The sequence below is a fragment of the Bombyx mandarina genome, chromosome 15 (genome assembly GCF_030267445.1).
Source record: "Bombyx mandarina strain Sakado chromosome 15, ASM3026744v2".
In the NCBI taxonomy this organism is placed as follows: Eukaryota; Metazoa; Arthropoda; class Insecta; order Lepidoptera; family Bombycidae; genus Bombyx; species Bombyx mandarina.
The window spans coordinates 15,373,063-15,397,910 of record NC_143221.1 but is presented as its reverse complement, the minus strand read 5'-3'; the positions used below and the strand labels follow the sequence as shown (position 1 = coordinate 15,397,910).

The 24,848-nt window shown below is 38.6% G+C and overlaps 2 protein-coding genes across 2 annotated transcripts; one reads left to right on the top strand and one right to left on the bottom strand.

The window, feature by feature from the left end:
- Positions 1–241: 241 nt before the first annotated feature.
- LOC114245787 (RCC1 and BTB domain-containing protein 2) lies at positions 242–1,946 on the bottom strand. Its single transcript, XM_028178064.2, has 2 exons — positions 1,273–1,946; positions 242–853 (listed from the first exon to the last, which is right to left on the bottom strand). Exons 1-2 carry the CDS (start codon positions 1,866–1,868, stop codon positions 394–396), a joined length of 1,056 nt encoding a protein of 351 aa, XP_028033865.2. The 5' UTR covers positions 1,869–1,946; the 3' UTR covers positions 242–393.
- Positions 1,947–4,675: 2,729 nt separating this feature from the next.
- LOC114245777 (uncharacterized) lies at positions 4,676–24,225 on the top strand. The gene is made up of 6 exons (XM_028178050.2): positions 4,676–5,063; positions 14,121–14,253; positions 14,978–16,037; positions 16,129–16,668; positions 17,441–17,762; positions 18,201–24,225. The coding sequence occupies exons 1-6, from the start codon at positions 4,944–4,946 to the stop codon at positions 20,889–20,891; spliced, it is 4,866 nt and encodes a 1,621-aa protein (XP_028033851.2). The 5' UTR covers positions 4,676–4,943; the 3' UTR covers positions 20,892–24,225.
- The last annotated feature ends 623 nt before the right edge of the window (positions 24,226–24,848 follow it).

Below are 24,848 nucleotides of genomic sequence, written 5' to 3'. Positions count from 1 at the left end.
ATATTAAATGGGCTGGCCATTCCAAATGTTTTTATTTGTTATGATTTTCTTAGTGGTGTTTAATTGTATTTTCTAATAAAAAAAATTTTTTTATTGTGCACAATATAATCTAGTTTAGAATTAACATTTTTACATTTTATAAAATACAAAATAAAAGTTTGTGACACAGTCTTAGTCGTTTGGGTTTTCTTTCTGCATGCAAAAGCAGTGTTCAACAACACAAATTTAAACAAAAGTAGAGTTTATTTATGTAATAATATATTATCTACATAATAAGCATAACCCAACACAATATTTTTTTACGTAAATGTGTTACTATCGACAAGTCTATTATAGTTGGACATAATAATACTTAACAAGTTTTGAAGGGCTTCATAAGTATCTTTACATACATTAATTGCATACAACTACAGTTGTCCATGGTCCACATTTCAGTCTACATGCTTCTTTGATTACACAGACCTTATTGAAGTTTTTTGAGTTTGGATATTGTGGGCATGCTAGTTGTCCATATTTATTTGCACCAGTGGTCCAAACTGAGCCATCTTCTAATAATAATACAGAATGCTTTGAACCACAGGCTATGTCCTTAATTTGAAGATGAACTTCTTCATTATCATCATATAGATCAACTAACTTTGGTAAAGCATAGCTTTTTAAGTCATTTTCACTTTCCTTTATACCTAATTGACCAGTGTCGTTCAAGCCCCATACATAGAGATCCCCAAATTCACTGAGTGCCATGGAATGCCACCCACCTGCTTTTATTTTAATAATTTTTATTCCAGCCAGGGCTTCAACCTGTGTGGGCGTCTCTAAATTGCTTGTATCATCCTGACCTAGTTGCAATCTCCTAAAAATCATTGTAAAATGTATTAATTTAACAATTCCATTTTTTTATTATGAGTACAATAAAAAGGCACAATGGTTTTATCCTTAAAAAAGTTTGAATTTCTTTATTACTAACACTGGTCACTTATTCGAATTTGTAAAGCTAGCTTCAAGTGGCAGTAATACTGTAGTCTGTAGCCCCTGATGGGTAGGTACCACTTTCCTACCTATTTCTGTCATTGTCACAGGCATTGGATTTGCTTTTAGGCTGGGTCTGTCGTTTTACTATACAATTGAAAGTTCCACTTCATGTCTTAAGTTCAGAGACAAAATTTACATTTTAACAGCCACCTGACACCGAGTGACTCAGGCACATTGTGATCTTGATCACCAATTGACACAATAAAAAAAAACAGACATAAATATTGTTCTTATCCAAACCTGCCATCTCCCCAAGTATAGACATAACCAGTACTAGTGAGAAGCATGTAATGTTCATAACCACAAACAACATCAATGATATGTCCATTACAGTGGCTTGTATCTATGTAACTTGGAAGTATTCCGCTATAAACATTCTTGCCTTTAGTAAGGTAGAGGCATGAAAAATTATTAACAGCAAGCTTTTGTATCTCATTATCTGTTTTATTACGTTTGGGCGATACTTCAAGAGGTAATTCTCTATCCAAATAAACATTCTTTATGCTATTATCTTCCAAATTCAATATCCAAAGGGCACTCGAATTATTGTGGCCAATAACCAAGTTGTAGTCATTACCAGCAACGAGTGGCGATTTTCTGCACTCTTCTGGTATATCAATTTTCTTAGCGATTTTCCTACCGTCAAAGGCGCCCAATAAATAAAGATTTTTTCTTAGTTGAAATATATTATATGACCAATTGATTTGTATTAAATTAGCCAATCTAAAGTCAAAATTTGGATCTTCAGATTTAGACATTTTACGAAATTCTGAAAAAAAATCTAGATCATCGAACCATTGATTAAACAAATTTGAGCCTGCTACGTAATATTCCATTGTTGTGTTGTTTATAAATAAACATATTTAAATTAGAATACACAATTACACAATGGTCACAATCATATTAAGTGTATAATCTATGGTCACAATGTGTAACCGTGTATCTATGGACTTTTTGGCGGGAACGCGAGGAGTGAACTTGTGTGATTTGTTTTATTTTGTCTATTTAGTGTTTCTTCAGGTTTAAATGTGTAATAACGGTGGTTTAAAATGAAACAAAGCCGCTGGACGTAACTTCTTGGGATCCTCCAAAAAGTCCACTGAAAAAATCTCAGTAAATAACCACCACTTTCATTTTCCCACATTTGTGCACTTTCACAGATATTAAACCGTTAATAAACCACACATTTGAACATTTAAACATGAAGAAATACTAAATAGAAAAAATAAAACAAATTACACAACTTCACTCCTCGCGTTCCCGCCAAAAAGTCCTATTATTAATTTGTAAATTCACACGCCAGAGTTAATTTTAAAGAATTCATACGGAGTGTATTAATAACTAATAGTATGTAATATTAGTATAGATTCTGATACTGCAAATTTTTTGAAATTAATTTACAGTAATATTAAGCTATTGTAAATATTTACGTTGGAATCTTATGAAATTTCATAATGGAAAACAATTAAAAAAAAAGGGTGCATGTACTTATGTACGCGCGTAAGAAGTGATACTTTATTTTTATTAAATTTATTTCTTTTTGTTTTATTTAAATTTTAATCAATTTGAAAAAAAATCCTTAAACACGCATATTGGACATCCTTTTTCTTGACATCGTTTATTTCGGTAATTCTCGGTACGGTTCGGAAAGTTCACCTGCGGCTGTATTCAGACTCTCCAAGTTACGTCGGTCGTATTGTAATGAGCGATTTAGTGGGCAACTTCATTCTGTTAATTTTGTGTCACAGTGCGCGGGCATCGTAAAATTTCACTCTCATCAATTTTTCATAACGCGCCTAAAAAAGTATAACTTCAAAAAGGTAAACATCAAATGTTGAAAAGTTTTTAAAGTAAGCACTAAAAAGTCTCAATTTTGGAAACTTTGATATTAAAATAAATAAACACGCCAACCGTGGCATAAGCGTTTGGAGATTTTCTAGATTGATATCCATTATAATAGTAATTTTGTACCTCTATCACGGCTCACTGAATTTGGCCTCCCTTTTTTGATTTTCGGATTTTTTTAATTTTTAATTATTTGTTCGTCGTTTGTTCTTTTATTTATTTATAATTAATTAAACAAATGATCACCCTTAAGTGGGCCCCTCTTACTAGATATCTTAATTTTTATCGCCAAATTCATTGAGCCTTCTACCACTTATGAAGGACCGTTCAAATATCTCTTTGTAATCTATGATACCCCTATTCCTAGTCTTAAAATTAATACTTTTAAATTCCTAAAAAAAGTCATCGGCTATACACCTAAATCATTTATGTAAATGGTAATTAGACAGTGGCTTGAGTATGTACCTATTTTTTAATGTTATACCATTAGGGTTTTTGTGAGCTCAATGATACCATATTATTTATCATACTCGCTAGTGTGCAGCCTACCTTGGTTTCAACATAGATTCGTGAACTTTGTAAAATTTAGTGATATTGTAGTATTTTGAAAACCATGTTTTTTAATATATAACATATTTATACCAGTTAGAGTAAATGGGTATTTAATTGCCCTAGATTACATTAAAAGTGAAACGTTTCATATTTTACGCTCCATAATAGATTTTATTCTGTGTTGGTTACTCACACGTAGAACGTACACATAAAATATAAGTCATCCTGTTCAACCATCCTTATTCATTCTGGCGGTCTATTGGCTCCTGTAATAATTTAAAACCAATAGATCATGAGTTTTGCCGAGAACTCAAAAATGTATCGATATATGTTGCCCATTCCTACTAATACTTTTTTTTTTGTGATTTTATGACCTGGTAACTAAGACCTTTAAGTCATGTCTTATTTTAATTTATATTCATATTTTTATGAAAAATGATAATATGGAAGGAAATGAAATGAAAATGATTAATTTGAGATATTAATCAACTGGGATGAAATTAAATGAAATGAGATGATATGGGATGAAATATAATCTTAGTAAAATGGTGGTCATTTACTAAGATTTTTTCAGTGGACTTTTTGGAGGATCCCGAGAAGTTGCGTCCAGGAGCTTTGTTTCATTTTCCCACATTTGTGCACTTTCACAGATATTAAACAGTTAATAAACCACCGTTATTACACATTTAAACCTGAAGAAACACTAAATAGACAAAATAAAACAAATCACACAACTTCACTCCTCGCGTTCCCGCCAAAAAGTCCTCCCTACTAATACTTTTTTTTATTTTTTTTTTAAGAGATTTTATGACCTGGTAACTAAGACTTTTAAGTCATGTCTTATTTTACTTTATTTTCTTAATTTTATGAAAAATGATAATATGGAGTGAAATGAAATGAAGATGATTAATTTGAGACATTAATCAAATGGGATGAAATTTAATGAAATGAGATGATATGGGATGAAATATAATCGCAGTAAAATGGTGGTCATTTACTGAGATTTTTTCAGTGGACTTTTTGGAGGAACCCGAGAAGTTACGTCCAGCAGCTTTGTTTCATTTTCCCACATTTGTGCACTTTCACAGATATTAAACAGTTAATAAACCACCATTATTACACATTTAAACCAGAAGAAACACTAAATAGACAAAATAAAACAAATCACACAACTTCACTCCTCGCGTTCCCGCCAAAAAGTCCCCTACTAATACTAATATTCCCTATACATAGATTACTCTTTTCTTTGATCTTTGACCGATACCCAGAATTAGAGAAGCCGGCTGTTATATTATAATATGGGTATTGAGCTGATTAGTTATCAAGTATTAAGTTATGTTACTGTGTTTAACTGTCGAAAAGACAAAACAAACTAACATATTACTAGATTAAAGTTTGATACATCCAATTTATAGTTTAGTTTAAGTTAAGTTTGAGTAATAGTTAAAATATCATCGTGCATCGAAGAGCAGACATGTTTCTGATGACATGAAACAAATCCAGAAGAAATCAATATGGCCCTCAAACTTGGGAAGTGTAGGCTTTGCCTCAAGCTGGGCGACTTTTACTCCATCTTCACAATGGACAATGCCGTTCAACTGGCCGAGATGGTTATGGAATGCGCGCGAATAAAGGTGAGGTCCATGTACTTTAAAAAAACTTGATAAGATAATTTAAAAGTGAAACGGATTTTAGTATTAAAAAACAGTATTAAACAAAAAGCTTGCATGGATTTCGAATACAATTTGCGAAAATACAAGTAAGCAAAAATTTCATAAAATTTTCAGATTTATAGGAAAAAATCTGTAGTTTAGTTTCATTTATATACACTACTATTGTGTTGATGTTCATACGAAAGTAATAAAATCATGGTCGAAGATTTTACTTCAAAAGACAGTAATAAGAAAATTAACCTCAGTATATGCATACCTATTACACAAATACATTATATTTGATGAGATTATTGAAAACCCCCTTTAGTTAAAAATAAATTACGCTTAATTATAAACATTGTAATTATTCTGAAGTTGCAAGCAAATCTCCAAAAATACTAAAGCTAAATAAATTTTGCACCTTGATACTAGATTGTGAATAAAGAAAAGTTTCTATCAAAAGATTTACGATCTTTATTATTGTGCACCAGTCTGATTGGTTGACATTGTTATCATCTTCACCCTACATTTGTCCTCTCCTGGACATAGGCCTTTACTAATTTACGTCACAGAACTCAATTGATCATGTGTATAAAATAGACCCTAAAGAGACTGATCTAGAATTTTAAATAAACCTATTAGTGTATGGTAAATTTATGGTTGTTCTATCTTAGTTGACCGTGTACTCCAATCTACCGCAGGACTAAGTTATGAGTTGTACATACTTGGTGAGTGGTTTTTAGCACCTATCGACACCACACCACCCCTATCCATCCTGGAGAACAAAGTAGAATAAGATATAGTAGAGGCCCAACTCCTTGGGTTGTTTTCTTCATTACTTGGAGGTCATGATTCCCTCAGACATATTTATTTTTGATGTTTATGCTCCTCCTGGGTCATTGTGATATTAAGAGCATTATGTAGCTTTGTGTTGAGCGATTTAGTTCAGACCATCAGAATGGGCTGGGGAGAGGTACTATTCATCTTCAAATACTGCTTACACGAGTTTTGTGACTGTTTGGTGGTATTGGCCATATAGCTATGGAGGTTGCTGTCCAGTGCTTATAAAACCTATTCAATTTTTTTTATCCTTGGTCTGTTTCACCCACATGAAGTGGGTGGATGACAGAAGAATACAGAATTTGTAAGAACCTAGAGGTAGCAAATCTGACTGTGTTATTGAGCTATACACACACTATATAAATTTCTAATTAGAATAAAGCTACTTTACATATTATATTTATAGTATACTTACTGTATAAAAGTGATTGCTTAATATTTATTTTATATAAGTATTTTTATTAACTACAACACAAACACAGCTTTAAAAAATGATTCAGGAATTAAATTAATGTACTTTTTTTTTGTATGTTGTTTACCCTTTTAAGAACTTGATTTATGTGTAAGTGAAATAGTGATTTTATATTATATTATGTATGCATATATAATTTCCTCATTACTTATTAATACATTTAAATGGTACTATTACAAAAACTTTCCTTCAGTGTCAATAATGGTTGGAGTTGATAGATATAGAAACTCCATAACAAAAAAAGTAAACATAGTCATAGACAGTGACAATAAGTGTCTTGATTTGTGAAAAATATCTATCTGTTCATGAAGTAAAACAAAATAACAAAACTGTGGTTTTGATAAAAAAAATCTAAAACTTCCACGTAATTAATTCTAATTTATAAAAGTGTGTTAGTCCGTAACAGCCTGCACTCTGCAATTTAAAGATAGGACTCTGGTAAGACCTTTAAATTTATATCAATAATAACTACTAAGTGTAATTACAACAAAAATATTAAAGAAATGAAAATGACCATTTGAACAGTTTTTCTGGCCTTTGAATTTGGTGCAATTTTGTCCTGAGTGAGTTTCATATAATACCTACCAAACTTCACAGGATCATCAGCTGTGCCAATCTTAAGATTTTGTGACAGTGTCACAGAAATCAGGACAAGCTATTTTTAAGTATATAGGAAACATACATACATACAACAAATTACATACATACATTCATACATACATATATACATTCATACATACATACACACATAAATACATACATTATCATTTGTATTTATAGATTTACTACATAGAGGTCTAAAGAAAAAGAAAATAAATTATTAATCAAGAAATCTTTAAGCCAGAATGAATGAGAAATAACTATTCTAAAAATATTCGATTATAATTACGCCTCTAACTATAAGTGTAACAGATTTATAATTTTCGTTATTGTTGTCAGTTCTAAGTCTGATTGAAGTATGAATAAATCGTAATTTTAATGAAACCATGTAATTCGTCTCATGGCGAAGAAGTTTGACTCTTATAACTTCATAGAGTCGTTACGATTGTGCTTAATATACGGAACAATAGGAACTTAGCGGTAGGCAGCGGCTTGGCTCTGCCCCTGGCTTTGCTGAAGTCCATGGGCGACGGTAACCACTCACCATCAGGTGGGCCGTATGCTCGTCTGCCTACAAGGACAATAAAAAAAAAACATAGGAACTATTTTTAGAAACGAGATTTGATGAACGAATTCACTAACGTGAACGATTTTGGCCGAGTCCACTCACCGGGCTCTGCATACATTGAACTTTATAAAAATCCTTAAGGCTATACCTGTAGGTTATGTAGATCCTTGATACAATTCTCGCCCGGTTACGCTGGTATAAAACCCCCTAGGCTACCAGCATAGGTAGGGAAAAAAACCCACCACACCTCAAAGGAATCTATAATCTCATTACAGATGATTGTGGATGATGCAATATGTATGCCATAAAGAAAATTTCGCCCAGTATTATTTGTATTTTGAGAGCCACAACATGGTGAGTGGCGCATTTACGTTGTAGATGTCTATGGGCTCCAGTAACCACTTAACACCAGGTGGGCTGTGAGCCCGTCCACCCATCTAAGCAATAAAAAAAAAGGTTTGAGGACCATTCTTTGATTAAATTGTAGACATTGAGAGCAACTACAGCTTTACAAGCTTACAAACTCTGTGCATCTATGACGGCATATTCATCAATCCCAAATACCGCTTCGATAGCTGTACCAATATTTTACGTCTATTTTAAATAATGCCGTTATTTCTTGGGAGCAAATAGTTTGAATAGAAGTGAGATGTGAAACTACCCCAGTCGCTCTGAGAAGTGGTTAGCCTAGCGTTGAATCTTTAAGTAAGATTAAAGGATCGTAAAGTAAAGGGAGTAAAGGATTAAGCGTCAAACAGAACCGCAAAGGACTCTGTCTGTCGCCTTAAATGACACCCCACTTAATTCTTGTTACATTCGGGACACCAAAAGGACTGAACTGACTTTTATTTATCTATATCTATATCTATACTTCTATACTAATATTATAAAGAGGAAAGATTTGTTTGTTTGTTTGTTTCGAATAGGCTCCGAAACTACTGGACCGATTTGAAAAATTCTTTTTCCATTAGAAGCCGACATTGTCCCTGATGAACATAGGCTACTTTTTTTAATTTTTTTTTGTTTTTTTTTTTTTGTTTCATGTTTATTTTAATGTTTCCGAAGCGAAGCGAGGGCGGGTCGCTAGTAATTTATATTTATGGTGTCACATTCTACTGCAAAGAAAACGGAATCACTACATGATAACTAGATTTAATGTGACGAACAAACATGTCGCGGCATTGCCACCACTATAACTATTTAGTCTATAACCAAAAACACACACGTACCAGTGTTTCCACAATGAGGGGAAATTGGGGTCCATAGGGGGAGAAAAGGGGGAAGACATTAAAAGGGAAAATTGCGGGAAATCATGGTTAAATGGCATTTAGTGTAAATACATACAACATGTGGCATTTAGTGTACAACCATAGTATACGGTAATAATTTCAACTTGTTACGATGAGTTTTGAGTTCTAAGGTCTCAGCTTTTATAGTACAACGACTGCCCCAGCCTTCAAACCAAAAGGCATTACTGTTTCACGGCAGAAATAGGCAGGGTGGTGGTACCTACCTGTCCAGACAAGACGTCCTACTACAAGTAATTACGCCAATTATAATTTTTCTGTTTTGATTTTTATTACACGATATCATTCCTTCATCGTGGAAGTCAATCTTGAACATTTGTTGAGTGCGTATTTCATTAGAAATATTGGTATTCGCCTGCGGGATTCGAACACCGTTGCATCGCTAGGTACCAACGCAGCGAACGTCTTATCTTTTAGGCCATGACGACGACAGATTCATGCTAATAACATTGTCCTATTGTTTGGTAAGCTGCGAATTAGCTGTGCCAGGGGCAATGCTGACGTCAGTGAGCGACGGTAACAACTCACCATCACTTGAACTGTATGCTCATCTGTTTTTAAAGTCAATAAAAGAAATTGTTAAAGTCTTCAAAGGCATCAAAATTTTGTAACTCTGTATTACAATAATAATAGTTGTGACGACTTATCTATACTAATATATAAATCTACAGTGGTTTTTATGGATATTCCGTTATAACTACTGAACCATGCATCCGATTGACTTGAAACTTGGTATCCATGTAGAAAATACATGTACTGTAATGGATAGGCTAATATTTATATGAGTGTTGGACTCCCTACACCAGTTGCGGGGGCGTTAATGATGAGAATCTTTGTGGGGGTGACAAATAATAATGTTAATTTTAAATGCCCAGCGAAGCGGTCGGGTACAGCTAGTATAGTTATAACTTGATGCATTCAAATTACAAAGTCGACCGTGTGTCGGTCGGTGCCGACTCTTTATGCTTATAAATGAACCTGCGTCGAGTTTCAGCTTTTAGTTCTTCGATTTATTGTATGATCTAATCTGCTTACGTGTAGATTAAACTTAAAATAGTAATATAAATATGCGTTTATTCTAATTAAGTCCTATAAGATATCTTTCCAGAATGGTCGATTTTCTAGAAAGATCTTTCTAGCATGATCGACTGTCATTTCAAAAGGAGGCTTAGACGATAACGAGGTTTCCTAGATGCATTACTTTTGTTATCGCCTAAGGCCAACCCGTCCGGACGTAGTTGGAATAACTTCTTAGGCTACCAGTGAATAGGCAGGGAAAAACCTAAATATAGTTATATTTTGTACCGTATCATCAATGCAGAGTTTGGATGTTACTAGGATTTTGGAGGATACTTTATTTATTTATTGCCCCTGTAGGCAGATGAGCATACGGCCCACCTGATGGTGAGTGGTTACCGTCGCCCGTGGACTTCAGCAATTCCGGGGCAGAGCCAAGCCGCTGCCTTCCGTTAAGTACTCTTCACAAGCCTTGTTTGAAGAAGAACATGTCATAGCGCTCGGGGAACACCGTGAGGGGGAAGCTCATTCCAAAGCCGGGTGGTACGTGGCGTAAAAAGATATCTGGAAACGCACTGTGGATGAACGCACTGGTTCCAGGTAGTATGGATGAACTGTACTCCGGTGGCGGGCGTTACGATGGTTAAAACGAAACTAGAGATGATCAGGAATCTACTAACGATGGAATTGTTATGACGGATTTTAGTTCTACTAACAATGAGTAAACGAGCGGCCAGTGTGCCCTCAATAATCACTTCTATAAAGCGGCACGACACGAGAACCCTCTCATCGTGGCCGCCAGAAACTACATTCCCGATCCTGGGGACAGAATGGAAAGCAGTCGACGTTGCCCAAAACACGTCATTTCGGATCCTCCCGATCCACTAACGGTGCTTTTAGGTACCTCAAGCACCGGTCATCGTTCTCGTCGAACCCGTCGCTTGCGACGAAGGGCTCGACGAGTAAATTAACCCACAGACACAGCCCAGTGAGTTTCTCGCCGGATATTCTCAGTGGGTCGCGTTTCTGATTCGGTGGTAGATTGTGCGAAGCACGGTTCTTGCTAGAGTTCGTGTTAGTAACATCGTCAGGTTTGAGCCCCGTGAGCTCACCTACTAGTTAAGGTAACGCTGAAATAGCCTCTCAAGGCTATCAGCTTAGGCAGGGAAAAAATCTCAATAAGATAAAACGATCAAGTGTCGCAATTCACGAACAATGAAAAATTCGTGATCATTCTGCGAATTGCACCCAAAAATGTAAACCACAATTTTATGAACCTAGGTCTATAATTACGATCGTTATCATATCATGGTCATTGCCATGTCGCTTATCTGAAACATAGCACTTCTGGATGGCCTTCTGACATTTGCGATAGCTTAAGATGATTTTGTTTTGCCATTTATCTTGTTGACTGTAAAATCTTCTTAAATTTGTGAAAACAAATCGTAATATCTTGAAAATTCGTGGACAGTCTTCTAGTGACGTGCTCTTCAAACTATAATCTTTAAAATAGGTATCTTAATCTCAAACTTTAATCTCGGGCAATTAACCAAATAAATCATTAATCAGAGCCATTAATAAAAAAATCCGATAGTCAAGAAACTTATTCTAGTTAAGGTTTTAAAAAAAAACCAGAATGAAAAGAACCTGAAGTACTAGAGAGATGTAGCAGTCAATATTGATGAACGCAAAATATGAGAAAGAAATCAAAAGATATACTCTTGATTATGCATGCCTTTTGTAAATTCAGGTTTTATTGAAAGTGTCGTTGAAGCAATTTAAGTCGCAAGAAAATCGCACCTGTCGCTTGCTTGCTTAAATCGATTGCCCGCTGCCGAGTATTAAAGAAATGAAATCCAATATTCTGTTCTCTTTTATGAGAAACCATAATTGTTTGAACATTTCATGTTCAACGACCACATTCTAGAAGTGGGTGCCGTAAGCACACATCAGACGAGAATGAGTTCAATACGATCCCGGATATCAAATGCCTTGCACAAAGATATTGACCACGATTGGGAATAGACCCTGAACCTTGTGGTCCAGTAGTCAGGATCGCTAACCCGTCCAACAAGACAGTGTTTGGAAGTAAACGACAAAGGCAAGATCTTCCACCGAGCGGCTGATATTTCTCGATAGACCGACGCGACGGTCTAAATGTTGTTGTTCGCAATTTGTATAAATGCATGCTTATCTTGAAATTATCGTAAGCGGGATTCGGGCCTAGGTCAGTTATCTTGTGTTGTATGATAGCTACCGCCAGACAGTCCGACAAATACACAATTATGATGTAAATACACTTTTTTTTCCTACCTATGCTGATAGCCTTGAGGTGCTATTTCAGCTTCACCCTAACGTGTAGGTTAGCTCACGGGGCTCAAACCGGAGTGGTGTTAACACTGGCCCTAGCAAGAGCAGTGCTTCGCAGAATCTATCACCGGATCGGAAACGCGATCCACTGAGAAGATCCGGCGAGAAACTCAGTGGGCTGTGTCTGTGGGTGGAAGTAAATCTATACATATAAATAAAATTGGGAGTGTCTGTTTGTAATATTGAAATTGCCTCTTTTTACTACATGCATATGAATATACCTAGTCAGGTCATAAATTCTGTCACATGTTTAATGTAAAATAATTGAAACAAGTTTATTCATTATGTAACCATTCATATACCAAAATGAACTTAACAAAACATAGATTCTTATGACACTAAAGTTTATTCAAAATGACCTCCGTGATTTTGAATACAGGCCTTCAATCTGCGCGGCCAGTCGTCTATCGCAGCACGAACGAGGTCCATGTCAATATCGGCGGCTGCCTTAATCAAGGATGTCTTGAGTGACTTCAAATCGGGATGAGGCTTTGAGCACGCCTTTTCCTCCAAGTGTTGCCATATCTTGTAGTCTAACGGATTCAAATCTGGACTGGAGGAGGGCCAGTCTTCGTGCCGGATGAAGTCGATTTCACGCGCCGCCAGCCAGTCTTGTGTGCTCTTCGCTCTATGAGCTGGCGCCGAATCTTATTGGAATACCCAGTGCCTGTTATTGAACATGGTATGAGAAACAGGTTCCACAAGGTTCGTCAGGACTGTATTTTGATACACAACTGCATTCGTTTTTACACCTTTCTCACAAAAATGTACCTGTGTTAAGCCCCAATAAGAAACTCCCAACCATACCATGAGCGAGGATGGAAAATGACCTCGTTGGACACGCGGAATACGGTTGCTCGCTTCTTCACTACTGTGTGCGTACACCTTATCATTTTGTTTGTTGTAGCTCTCTTCTACGGTAAAAATTTTGTCATCCGAAAAAAGAATTCCCGATATTTTTTTCCTGCGTACCGCTTCAACAAAGCGCGGCATCTCTTCAGTCTCAGGTCCATTAGACGAGCATTCAAACGATGTCCTGTTTTTCTTCGATATGCCCGAAGCCCTAAGTCTTCATTTAACACCCTTTTCACCGTGGTTCTGCTTAACCCCATCTGAAAGGCCAACAGTTTCTGCTTACGTTCGGGATTTCTTTGAATTCGCGCCTTCACAGCTTTTATTACTGCTGGAGTCCTAACAGACCGAGGGCGACCACTTCTTCACCTGTCATCTACACTAGAGTCTTCATTGTATCGTTTGATGGTACGATAAACGAATCTTTTGGTTATATTCAAATTTTTCAGTATGTTAAAAATTTGAATTGGCGCGTAACCGCAACGATGCAACGCAATAACTGCAACACGGTCTTCTTTAAGCGTCCACTCCATATTTAAAAATGAGTAAAATTCTAAAAGTATACATTTTTATTTTCATGAACAATTCGAAATTCGAATTCAATAAACTTTTTTGTGGCCAGCATTCTAAAAGAAAAGTTTTTACTGTGTGACAATACTTATGACCTGACTAGGTATATACGGTACATACACCAAAATAATTTTTTTTACAATTTTTGTCTGTCTTTCTGTCTGTTTGTTCCGGCTAATCTCTGGCTGGACCGATTTTGACGGGACTTTCACTGATAGGTAGCTGATGATATAAGGATTAACTTAGGCTACTTTTTTTAGACTAGCTTCGCCCCGCGGCTTCACCCGCGGTACGACAATAACCGCGGGTAGCATCGCGGGACTCAGCTATTTCAATAATAAAATTTAATGTTTCCGAAGCGAAACGAGGGCGGGTCGCTAGTACACAATAAAAATTGTTTGGTTCATTCTTCTTGTCATGTCTGTAAAGTGATATTGTTTAAGGTCTACGAAGGAGATGGCTTACCAGACAAGATATGCTCGGAATGCATTCAGAAACTTAGTAGCGCGTACATATTCAAACAGCAATGCGAGAGAGCTGATCAAGAGTTGAGACGGAACTATGTACCGCCACCAGGTACGACATTTGAAATATTCATAGCCTTTATATATTACATTATAAAATATGAGTTAAATGCAATTATATACACGAATGCCTTATTTATTTTGTTACTTAGTTATTATTAGCTTTTAATCTCTTAAATATTAGCTTTTATCCTTGCAAGATATCGAGGGGTGAAAGGTTTTTTTGTTTAAGCGACATTTCGCTTAATACGCGACACTTATCTTTGTAATTAAAGGTGCGTTTTATTTGGTATTAGCATCAACAGTTCGATGTTTTTAATTGAATATGCAATTTCGAAAAGGGCACATCTCTGAAAATGTAAAATGTTCAGGAAATGCAAAAAAAAACTGATTATTTTCTAAAGCAGTGTAAAATTTAAAATATTAACTTTGAGATATATTTTAGTGTTAATTAGCAATTGAAAATTAATGGAATTATTATAAAATGGGTTTAGTAGGTAAGCCTCAAAACTACATGTATATGAAAAAACGTATTTGACAAAATATGCGACATGTGCCCTTTTCGAAATTGCATATTCAATTGAACTTCTTATAAGCTTACTCCATTCAAATAGCTGAAGAAGTTTGTTTTTAATGATGTTTTTTTTTCGACATTTTTAAACTTTAAATGGCTCACCTGTACAGTTGCAAAAACGTCACTTAAACCCCAAATAGCTTTACACACCTCGATATCAATGAATTGAATGCTTGGTGTGGTAGATTTGTAACGTTTTCAGGATTCAGTGTAAGTCCGGCGCCGACAAGTCGTCAAAGCAACGACTCTGCCATCTCCACCCAAACTGACAGTTCGAACGTAAAGAACTCCGCGTCCGATGGCAAACTAACAAACGTCCAGCGTTCTCGCAAGCGCAGCATCGACAGCGACAACACATCGACTAGCAGCGTCCCGAAGTCCCAAACCGGGAACTCTAAACGCATCGAAGAACTACGCAGGACAAGCAAAAGAGCCAAAGTCCAACCTAAATACTTTCAAGTGGACTCGGACTGTGACGATGTCGCGTCTCCGATTTCATTCGCCGAAAGCGGCGGCACCGATACCGAGGAGTGTCCCGTCAAAAACAAAAGCTATAGCTGCTCCGTTTGCAATAAAGACTTCAAATCGGGCCTCAGCCTCAGCAATCACTCGCGGATACACAAAAACGATAGCGTCGGCGAATACGTTCCTCTCGGTACCCCGAATAAGCTAAGGAGTGACGTGAAAGAAGAAGAACCGCTCACGTGCCAAAAGTGTGGAAAGTCTTTCAAACTGAAAATCATGTTAAATCGACATAAATGCGAAACTTCTGGACACAAAGAATTACTCGTCTCGCTCAAGCCGATAGACGGAGGGCAATACATAAACATGAACTGCGAATTCTGCTCGGCAAAATTTTACACTATCGAGAGTCTGGAGAACCACATGAAGCTCGCGCACGCGGCTTCGCCCAAGAATGTTCTGGAAAGGCCAGAGAAGCCTGACAGAGTGCCCGTTCCGTGTCTGTTCTGTCGGGAGCTCTTCGACGATTACCCGTTGCACAACTCGCACTTTAATTCTTGCGAAAAGAAGATTCCCTTGCAGAGTTTCGATTGTCCTCTTTGCGACAAAAACACCCCGAACAGGACGGGTTATTTTCTGCATCTCAGGGTGGTGCACTTCAAGTACGTTCAGAGCGACGCCGCGACGTCGGCGCGCCAGTGTCGCATCTGCAACAAGAAGCTCGCCACGGAGGCCATGCTGATAGCGCACTTGGCGAGCCACGTGACCAACAATGATGCCGTCGATGCGGTAAACTCGAGGTATGTACTTGGTCCGCTATAGTAGACGAAATTGTTTATTTGTTAGAAAACGCTAAAATTAAAATACGTAATTTTTTTGTATCACGCACAGTCCGAAAGAATCAACAGCGGATAAGCGAGCATCGCCTTCGACTCCGGGCGAGCCCTTGAAATGCAGCTATTGTGAGAGAACCTTCCTGTATAGAAAGTCGTTGAGTAATCACGAGCGCAAGCACGAAGACGGCACCCTGACGGTCAAGCTAGAGGACAATGTGAACGACAGTCATAACGATTCGAGTCTACTGAGCGAAACCAACCGCGCGTCGGACACAGACTCCAGCCAAGACGAGACGTACGACTTCACCTGCGACGTGTGCGACAAACAGTTCTCGTACCGAAAACAATATATACACCACAAGAAAACTAAACACACAATGTGTGCGGGAGTTAAGAGATCGAAGATCACTCTAAAAAGCTGCACGGTCACTTGTCGGATATGTGACGTTGAAATGAAAGTTAGCGACGTGAAGGAACACAATCAGAAGCATCTGTCGGAGAACATGAACCCTAGAAATATTTACAGTTGCAACGAGTGCGAAGAGAAGTTTAAGAGCTGTAAAGGTCTCGCTGATCACATCAAATTCGTGCACAGGTATGTCGTTTTGTTTCAACTTGTTATTGTGTTATTGACTGACCCGGTGGTGCTGTAGCTAGCGGCTCTGACTGTTGTGTCGAGGGTCGTGGGTTCGATTCCCACATCGGGACAACGTTGTGTGATTTATTACCTGCCTACTGGCATTGCTGAAGTCCATGGACGACGGTAACCACTCACCACCACCGTTGGGCCGTATGCTCGTCTGCTTACAAAGGAAATCCTAAATTGGGGACGGACGACCGTACGTGATTTGTTCTCAGCTATTATTATTATTATAAGTGAACATTTTCCATTTGCTAAAGCCGGACACGGTCAGTCGATACGGCGGTCGGGAAGACCGGCATACGCAGTAGGGGAGGTCTGTGTGCTGCAGTTAATAATGATATTGATTAACTGATTTGAAGGGTGGGGCAGCCGTTGTAGATTTCTATGGGCTTCGACAACAACTTTTTAATTTTTTTATTGGCTAGATGGTTGTACGAGCTTACAACACACTGGTTACCTGAGTCCATAGACATCCACAACGTAAATTCCGCCACCTACCTTGAGATATAAGTTCTAAGGTCTCAGTATAGTTACAACGGCTGCCCCACCCTTCAGACCGAAACGCATTACTGCCTTTAACATCAGGCCGTGAGCTAGTCCATCCATATCTACGCAATAAAAAAACTTCATTGTCAAATGTCAGACAAATAATAACAATGTAGTAGATATTTTGAAAATTGTAAAAACAATAATTTAATTGAGTTGTTTTAATGAATGTTTTCAGGTTGAAGCAAACTCCTCCAGCGAAGATGTCCAATTCTATGAAGTTCGATGGTCCGGATCTAGCGGATTTTTGTGAGGTCGTTGTGACGAAAACGGAACCCCTGGATCGGATCCAGACTCACAACGGCTTCAAAGAGGTTCCGCTCATTGACCAGTACAGCGACGCCACACCGGGCCCGCCCGACGGCGACGCCTCATCCTTCTCCTGCCACATTTGCGGGAAGAACATGCCCACGTTGATTTCACTCAAACGACATGTAAATTGGCATTTAAGAGTCGGCAACAACATCGAGAAGCAGGTCGAGTGCTTTGTCTGCCAACAGGTAAGGACTGTATCATATCTTTCAATCTTTCAATCCTATTTATAGATATCAAGAATCATCATCATCATCATCAGCCTTTATCTGCCCACTGCTGAACATAGGCCTTCTCCAATGCCTTCCACATCATATAAAAATTATAATTTGCGTAATTACTGGTGGTAGGATCTCTTGTGAGTCCGCACGGGTCCGTACCACCACCCTACCTGTTTCTGCCGTAAACCAGTAATGCGTTTCGGTTTGAAGGGCGGGGCAGTCGTTGTAACGATACTTGAGACCTTAAAACTTATATCTCAAGGTGGGTGGTGCATTTACGTTGTAGATGTCTATGGGCTCCAGTAACCACTTAACACCAGGTGTGCTGTAAGCACGTCCACCCATCTAAACAATAAAAATAAAAAAATTTGGTCAGTGGAGTAACTTATTCGTAATTATTTCCAGGTGTTCAGATTCCAGTGTCACTACAAAGCGCACATGCGCGAACACTACCGCGACCCCAACATAGACCCCAAACTGCTGGTCTGCTCCATCTGCAACCGCAAGAGTAAGCATCTCCGCGCCGCACAGATGCACATGATCTTCCACAAGCAGACGCGCTTCCAGAACAAGGACTACCAGTGCGCGATATGCAAAAAGGTCTTCCAGAACCGAAAGCTGTACCTTTACCACATGTCCGTGCACCAGAGGAAGGGAGAGAGCGGTCAGAATACCATAGTGGGCTTGCACAGCAGCAGGACCGGTCTACCTAATAAAGCAGAGAGCGGTGAGGATGGTTCCCTGACCTGCCAGATCTGCGGCAAGGTCTGCAACTCGGAGTCGTCCCTCAAGCACCACACCGTGTGGCACAACTCCAAGACCCTGCTGTACGGCGCCAGGTACGAGTGTCCCGTCTGCAAGGTGCAGTTCACCAACAAACGGTACCTCGCCATCCACGAGCGCACCCACTACGAGGACGACAACGGCCCCTACAAATGTAAGGTCTGCGGCAAAGGGTTCACAGACGAGGACTACCACCGCCGCCACCAGATGTCGCACAACTTCAGCCACTCCTCGCACAAGAAACGGATCGAAAATATGAGGAAGGGCAAAGTCAAATGTCCGTACTGCCCTCGGTACTTCGACGTCCTGAAACTGTTCCGACACTTGAAGAGCTCGCACCCGCAGAGTAAGATGATCAAATCGGAGGCCGAGCCGCCGCCGCAGCGACAGTACTCGTGCAAGCTCTGCGCCAAACAGTTCCGCGACGAGAAGCGCCTGCAGCACCACGAGGAGGCGCACCTCCGGAAACCGGAGTTCTTTAAGTGCAAGTTCTGCGGGAAGAAAACTATATCATTAAAAAATCACAGGATCCACATAAAGTCTCACCTGACGAGCAAGTTCATCGACGCGCCTTTGAAGTGTTCGCGGTGCGAGGAGACGTTCGTGCGCGGGTACGACCTGCACCACCACCTGCGGGACTCGCACGGCGTCCACGAGACCTGGATCGCGGAGCGGACGGAGCCCGCGCTGGACGGGCCGCTGCACCACCTCCAGTGCTCCATCTGCTTCAAGATCCTCGCCTCCAAGGGCAACTTCGAGCGCCACATCGACTACCACAACTCGCTCCGATGCAACTACTGCTTCGACTACTTCACGACGCCGAGGTTCCTCGAGGGTCACCTGGCTTTCAGCTGCGCCAAAAAGAAACTGATCGGCGACACAGAGGTGTACCCCAAGAAGTTGAAGTGCGATATCTGCTATAAAGCTTTCCATCTGCAAGTGAAGCTGGACTGCCACCGCCGCACGCAGCACGCCATCCGGGTCTCGAGGGAGGCTCGCGTCGGCAACAAGAAAACCGTCTGCGATTTCTGTTTCAAGGTCTTCGAAAGCGAAGATATCCTCAACTCGCACAAGAAATATCATCGAACCATCGGATATTACGGTTGCATTTATTGCAAGAAGAAGTTTGGCACGCCCACCTTGTACAGGAAGCACAAGACGTACCATTTGTCTCAAAAGAATGAAGAGAATCCGACCAAATGCGAGCACTGCGACGAGACTTTTGTAGCGTTCCGGGACATGATCCAGCACATGCGGTCGGCGCACGGAGACCACAAGGAGTGGATCGTGATGCCGAAGGACTCGGTCGAGGAGAAATGCCACATCTGCAATAAAATATTTTTCAATTTGCACAAACATTTGGCGTACCACGAAGAGAACAGATGCAAGAAGTGCGGTAAGTATTTCTTCTCGGAGGCCGACTGTGACGGTCACTTGTGCGCCATCGAGAGCGACGACGAAGCCGCGGCAGACGTCAACAACGCCGGCGCACCCGTGTACGAAGAGTGCCGCTTCTGCTTCAAGCCCATCACTAGGAAGAATACGAAGAGATTACACGACGGCATCCACAAGACGTCCGGCGCGATATCCTGTCGCTTCTGCACGTTCAAATTCAAAACGATGGACTCGTTCAGAGTGCACGCGTTCTCGCACCGCAGCCGGAAGTACAACGCGAAACCGATCAAGTGTCGCAAGTGCGGCGAGAAGTTCGTCAAATACGGGCCCTTCATTAAACACATGAGGAACGTACATAAGTCCACGAAGAAGGTTCACTACAGAGCCACGGTACAACCGGAGGAGTGCGTGGTGTGCGGAGACCACTTCCCGAACCTCCACAATCACTACCGCGCTCATCTCCTCAACCGGTGTCAGCTCTGCAAGAAGTACTTTACGTCATTCAAAGTGTTCTCGGTCCACGAATGCGACAAAGAAGATTCCGATCCCAGCAAAGTGTTCACGAGTGACGCTAATTTGGATTTCTTGATCAGAACGTACGTGCCCAAGGAAGAGAGGGACGATGAGAAGTACTACGGGTATACGGACAGCGAGGAGGAGAATGAGACGGGGGATCAAACTGCAAATCAGTCGCCAGTCATTTCCGACGTGCTCTCTCTCTTCCGGCCGGACGAAGCGAAGTGTGACGAGGACAGTCAGACGGAGGAAGTGAAGAGTGAAAGTGTGGACAGTCCAGGAGAGGAGGTAAAAAGCAAAGAGGGGGGCGACCAGCTTGACGACAATGTAGTAAATCTTATTGATGATGAACTAATAGAGATCGAGGACCAAGTTCCTATAATTGTATTAGACGATGATTAGTGAACCGTGAAAATATTATTTCTAGTTTTTATATTCTTACTGCCGCGAAACGCATGAATTTCCACTTGAAGGTTAGAACAAGCAGTATTGTGAAGTATTTGAGATTTCGATCTCAGGTCAAGACGGACAACGCTGTGATGTCTTCAGTAAACACAGTAACGCCAAGGGAACCGAGAACTAAATGGCTAATAATGCTAGTATTATTTAGTCTGGTCTGGACGTAGTTAAAACGAAAACCGAATAAAATACTCCACGGCCTTTTATCGCAATTTATTAACATAGTTAATAACAAAAGGTTAAGTATAAGCTTACTTTACATTTCAATGTGAGGATGAAGGCATAGACATTTTTCAAATAATAAAAAAATAGTGCAAAATTAAGTAATTTCTTCATTAAGTCGTTGTTAGTGTCAGCGCTCCACTGACAGGCGTAGGTCAGTCGTTCGGTGCGTATATTTAGTATAGCCGTTGTGTCGATACGATCGGAACTTCGATGACTGTATTCAACATTTTATACAGCATGTTGCCGCAAGCCTAGTCCGGTAAAATGTAAATAATAAAATTTGGATTTTGTAGGTCAGTATGTTTAACGTTTCCCGAAAAAGATAAAACAGGTGGCGCTTTTAGCAAGCAATGTAGTACAATTAAGAATTAGATGATGGCCGTGCTACGAGAAAATGATACTATTTTCCGTTAAAAGTCACACCCTGTATCTACGCAGTTGTGTCAGTATTGTTAGACTTCTTTCAAGTAGTAACTGACGGGTTGGGCATGTAACAATATGCGGAAAATGTGACCTGGCTTGGCAAATCCATTTTGAAACTATTTTTATGTTATTAATGGATTCTATCAGGGGCCACTTGGCCAATTATTATTTTACGTATTGATTTTTTTTAAATCTAATGTTTTTGAATCTCTTTACTCTCTGTAAATGCACCGTTCTACATAGTATATGTAATCACTCTTTCATTACATCAATAATTAATTGCTTTAAAGATTGTGTGCCATTTCTAATGTCGTTTAATATTAATTATCTCATTCACCAAAACTCTATTGTTTAAGTATGAATGGGATGGGCATTATTTGACCGACTTATAAAAATGGAAGGTTCCTTAATCTGATGTATTGCTTTTTGTTTGTAATAGGAATACATAATTAATGTACAATTACAATTGAAATCTTGCGTTTTATTATGAATATTATGTGTATATTAATACTAAAAGTAAGTACTTAATAGTAATATGAATATCCATAAATAATAGATTGATTAATGTTGACTGTGTTGTATGAAGATTGAAAAGATACATGTTGCCAGAACGCATTCAGTATGAGGGAAATGTTTGTGGAAGTTTTTTGATGTTAGTCATTTTATATTGATATTCAATGGTAAGGCAACTATCTCTACTGCAACTTATTTAAATTATCAATTAATTGTAAACTGTCAAATTTAATTGACTGTCAACTGTCAAACTAAAGTAACTTTCTTATTACCCGCCAAATCTCGCTGTAAAATTCATGAAGGTATAAAAACCGAGCGAGAAATACAAGTTTTAAGGTAGGTAAGTACTTACATTTTGTATGTTTAAAATATTTTATACCGCCTTGTAAATTGAGTTTGGAGTATAGTAAAAAGAGTACCTATATTTTTAATGATGAGAAACTTAATTTCACATTGATTTCACGGCCCACCTAGTATTATATGGTAAACGGAACCCAATACAAAATGCCACCTCATACATTGAGATATGAAGTAAAAGTTTTGAAGATATAGCGGCCATTTCACTTTTGCAACCTAAAATTCTAGTCGAAACTAGCAGAAATGGTGTATTTAAAATGCACGAACTGGCACGAAGCAACAACACTTAACCTGGTATTGTATTGGGAAGTCGTGCTCAAGTTATTTATGTATTAGCGGAGAAAAAAACCACAGAGACATGAAGACTTATCAGCACCACTTTGTTGAAAACTATTTCACATTATGGTGTGAGCAGTTGTTAGTTATTAGTCTTAATTATTGTATTTTACAAAAGCGTGAATCACCATTGCCTACTTTAGTTATAAAGAGTCTCAAATTATAAAAATGAAATGTATATAAAAATTATAATTTATAAAAATATAAAAAAAAATTGGATTGTATATATTTTATACTAGTTTAAAATTTAAGAGATATGTGCTTAATGTTAACTTAAGTTGGAAATATCAAAATTTTATATTCTTTAAATTAAACCCTTCTTCGGGTTGATTAAGGTAACATTCAAATAAACATTATGTTTGCTAAAAAACCGAATACCTATTAAAAGTGTATTAATAGAAAGAAATTTTAATCTAGAACTTTCTCAAGATTAACGTATTTAAGAAGTTTTGAAAACCTGTATTTTATTTGTCAGTACGAAGTGAAGGGTTTGAATTTTGAATACATACAACATAATTATGTTATTTTTAACATCGCGACGTTAGAGGCAGAAGAAGGTCCTAAGATCCCGTTGTCTACGACACTATTATTTTAGATTAAGTTTCTCTTTTCTAATTAGTTCTTGGAGTAATAACTAAAACTATTCTGTAAAAGAGATTTTTACAATATGTAAAAACGATCTTATATTTCCGCCGTCTTATTGTTTGATTGTGTAATATTCATTAAGCACAGCTGTTGTACCCAATGCAACAGACTTCAAAGTTATCTCTTACTGGCTTTGTAGTGTGTTCTCTGATATTATCAGTTTAACTATTAAGTCATTTTTTTTTATTGCCCTTGTAGGCAGACGAGCATACGGCCCACCTGATGGTGAGTAGTTACCGTCGCCCATGGACTTCAGCAATGCCAAGGGCAGAGCCAAGCCGCTGCCTACCGATACTTAATACCTTATCTTATGAAGGTAGGAAGATACGGAGACGGTAGCTTAATTTTTGTACACATTCTTCACGCGGCGCGTGTGCGTGTGTGCGTACTGACCGAAGCTCCCATATGTGAACGAGCCGCTAAAATCTGCATTTTTAATTACTAGGATTTCTTTTATTAAATATTAAAATAATAAGTAATTTCGAATTTAATTATTATTATTTTAGTATTTCTATGTAAAATGGTCTGTCATATTAAATAGTAATAAGAGAAATAATTTCATTTTTAATAATTATGTATCAAATGAATATCCACTTGTATATTATTATCGTATTCTAGTTTTTCTAGGAGATAGTTATAGTTATTATTATTGTAAGTAGAATTCATTTTGTTGGATGTAATAGATAATTCCTGTTGTGGAATTTAGTATTGTGTCAAATCGTGGAGGATGCGGTAATTTAATGAGTATTGAAGAAAACGAGAATAAATGTTTCAGTTATTTTGCCTTTCTTTCTCCGTGTATTCATGGTATACTGTCGACAGATACTAGCATAAAGCAATTAAGCTAATTGTATTATCGCTGCAAATCCTCTCAGTGGCTGCCAAAACATCTTAATATTTTCCTATGGACACAGCAGTGGTAGTGAATACTTACTACCATAAACATGCGACATGTTACAACGAGATGCCTTCAGCTGTAACACTAGAAGCAGGCTAAGGGACCCCGGTAACCGTACTCGTGCCACCTAACCCATACATCAGCCCGCTGAGTTTCTCGCCGGATCTTCTCAGCGAATCGCGGTTCTGATCCGGTAGGTAGTAGATTCATTCGCGAAGCAGCTGCCCTTGTTAGGTCTCCTTCGGAGTCGCTCGGACAGTTGTTAGCAAATCCCACCTCTCCTGGCTGAGCCTTTGCTCGCCCACCTGTCCTGGTGAAACCGGAAAGGCCTTCGGGCCACCAGAAATCCTTCAATCATAAAAAAAGGTTACGATAATAACGAAAAATTGTGTAAGTCTGATTATCTTTATATGCTAAATGATGTAGGTATATATTAAAAATCGAAATCATTTTTTTCGAAGGTAATGTGTAAGCAATAAACAAACCTACGTTTTATAAGAGTT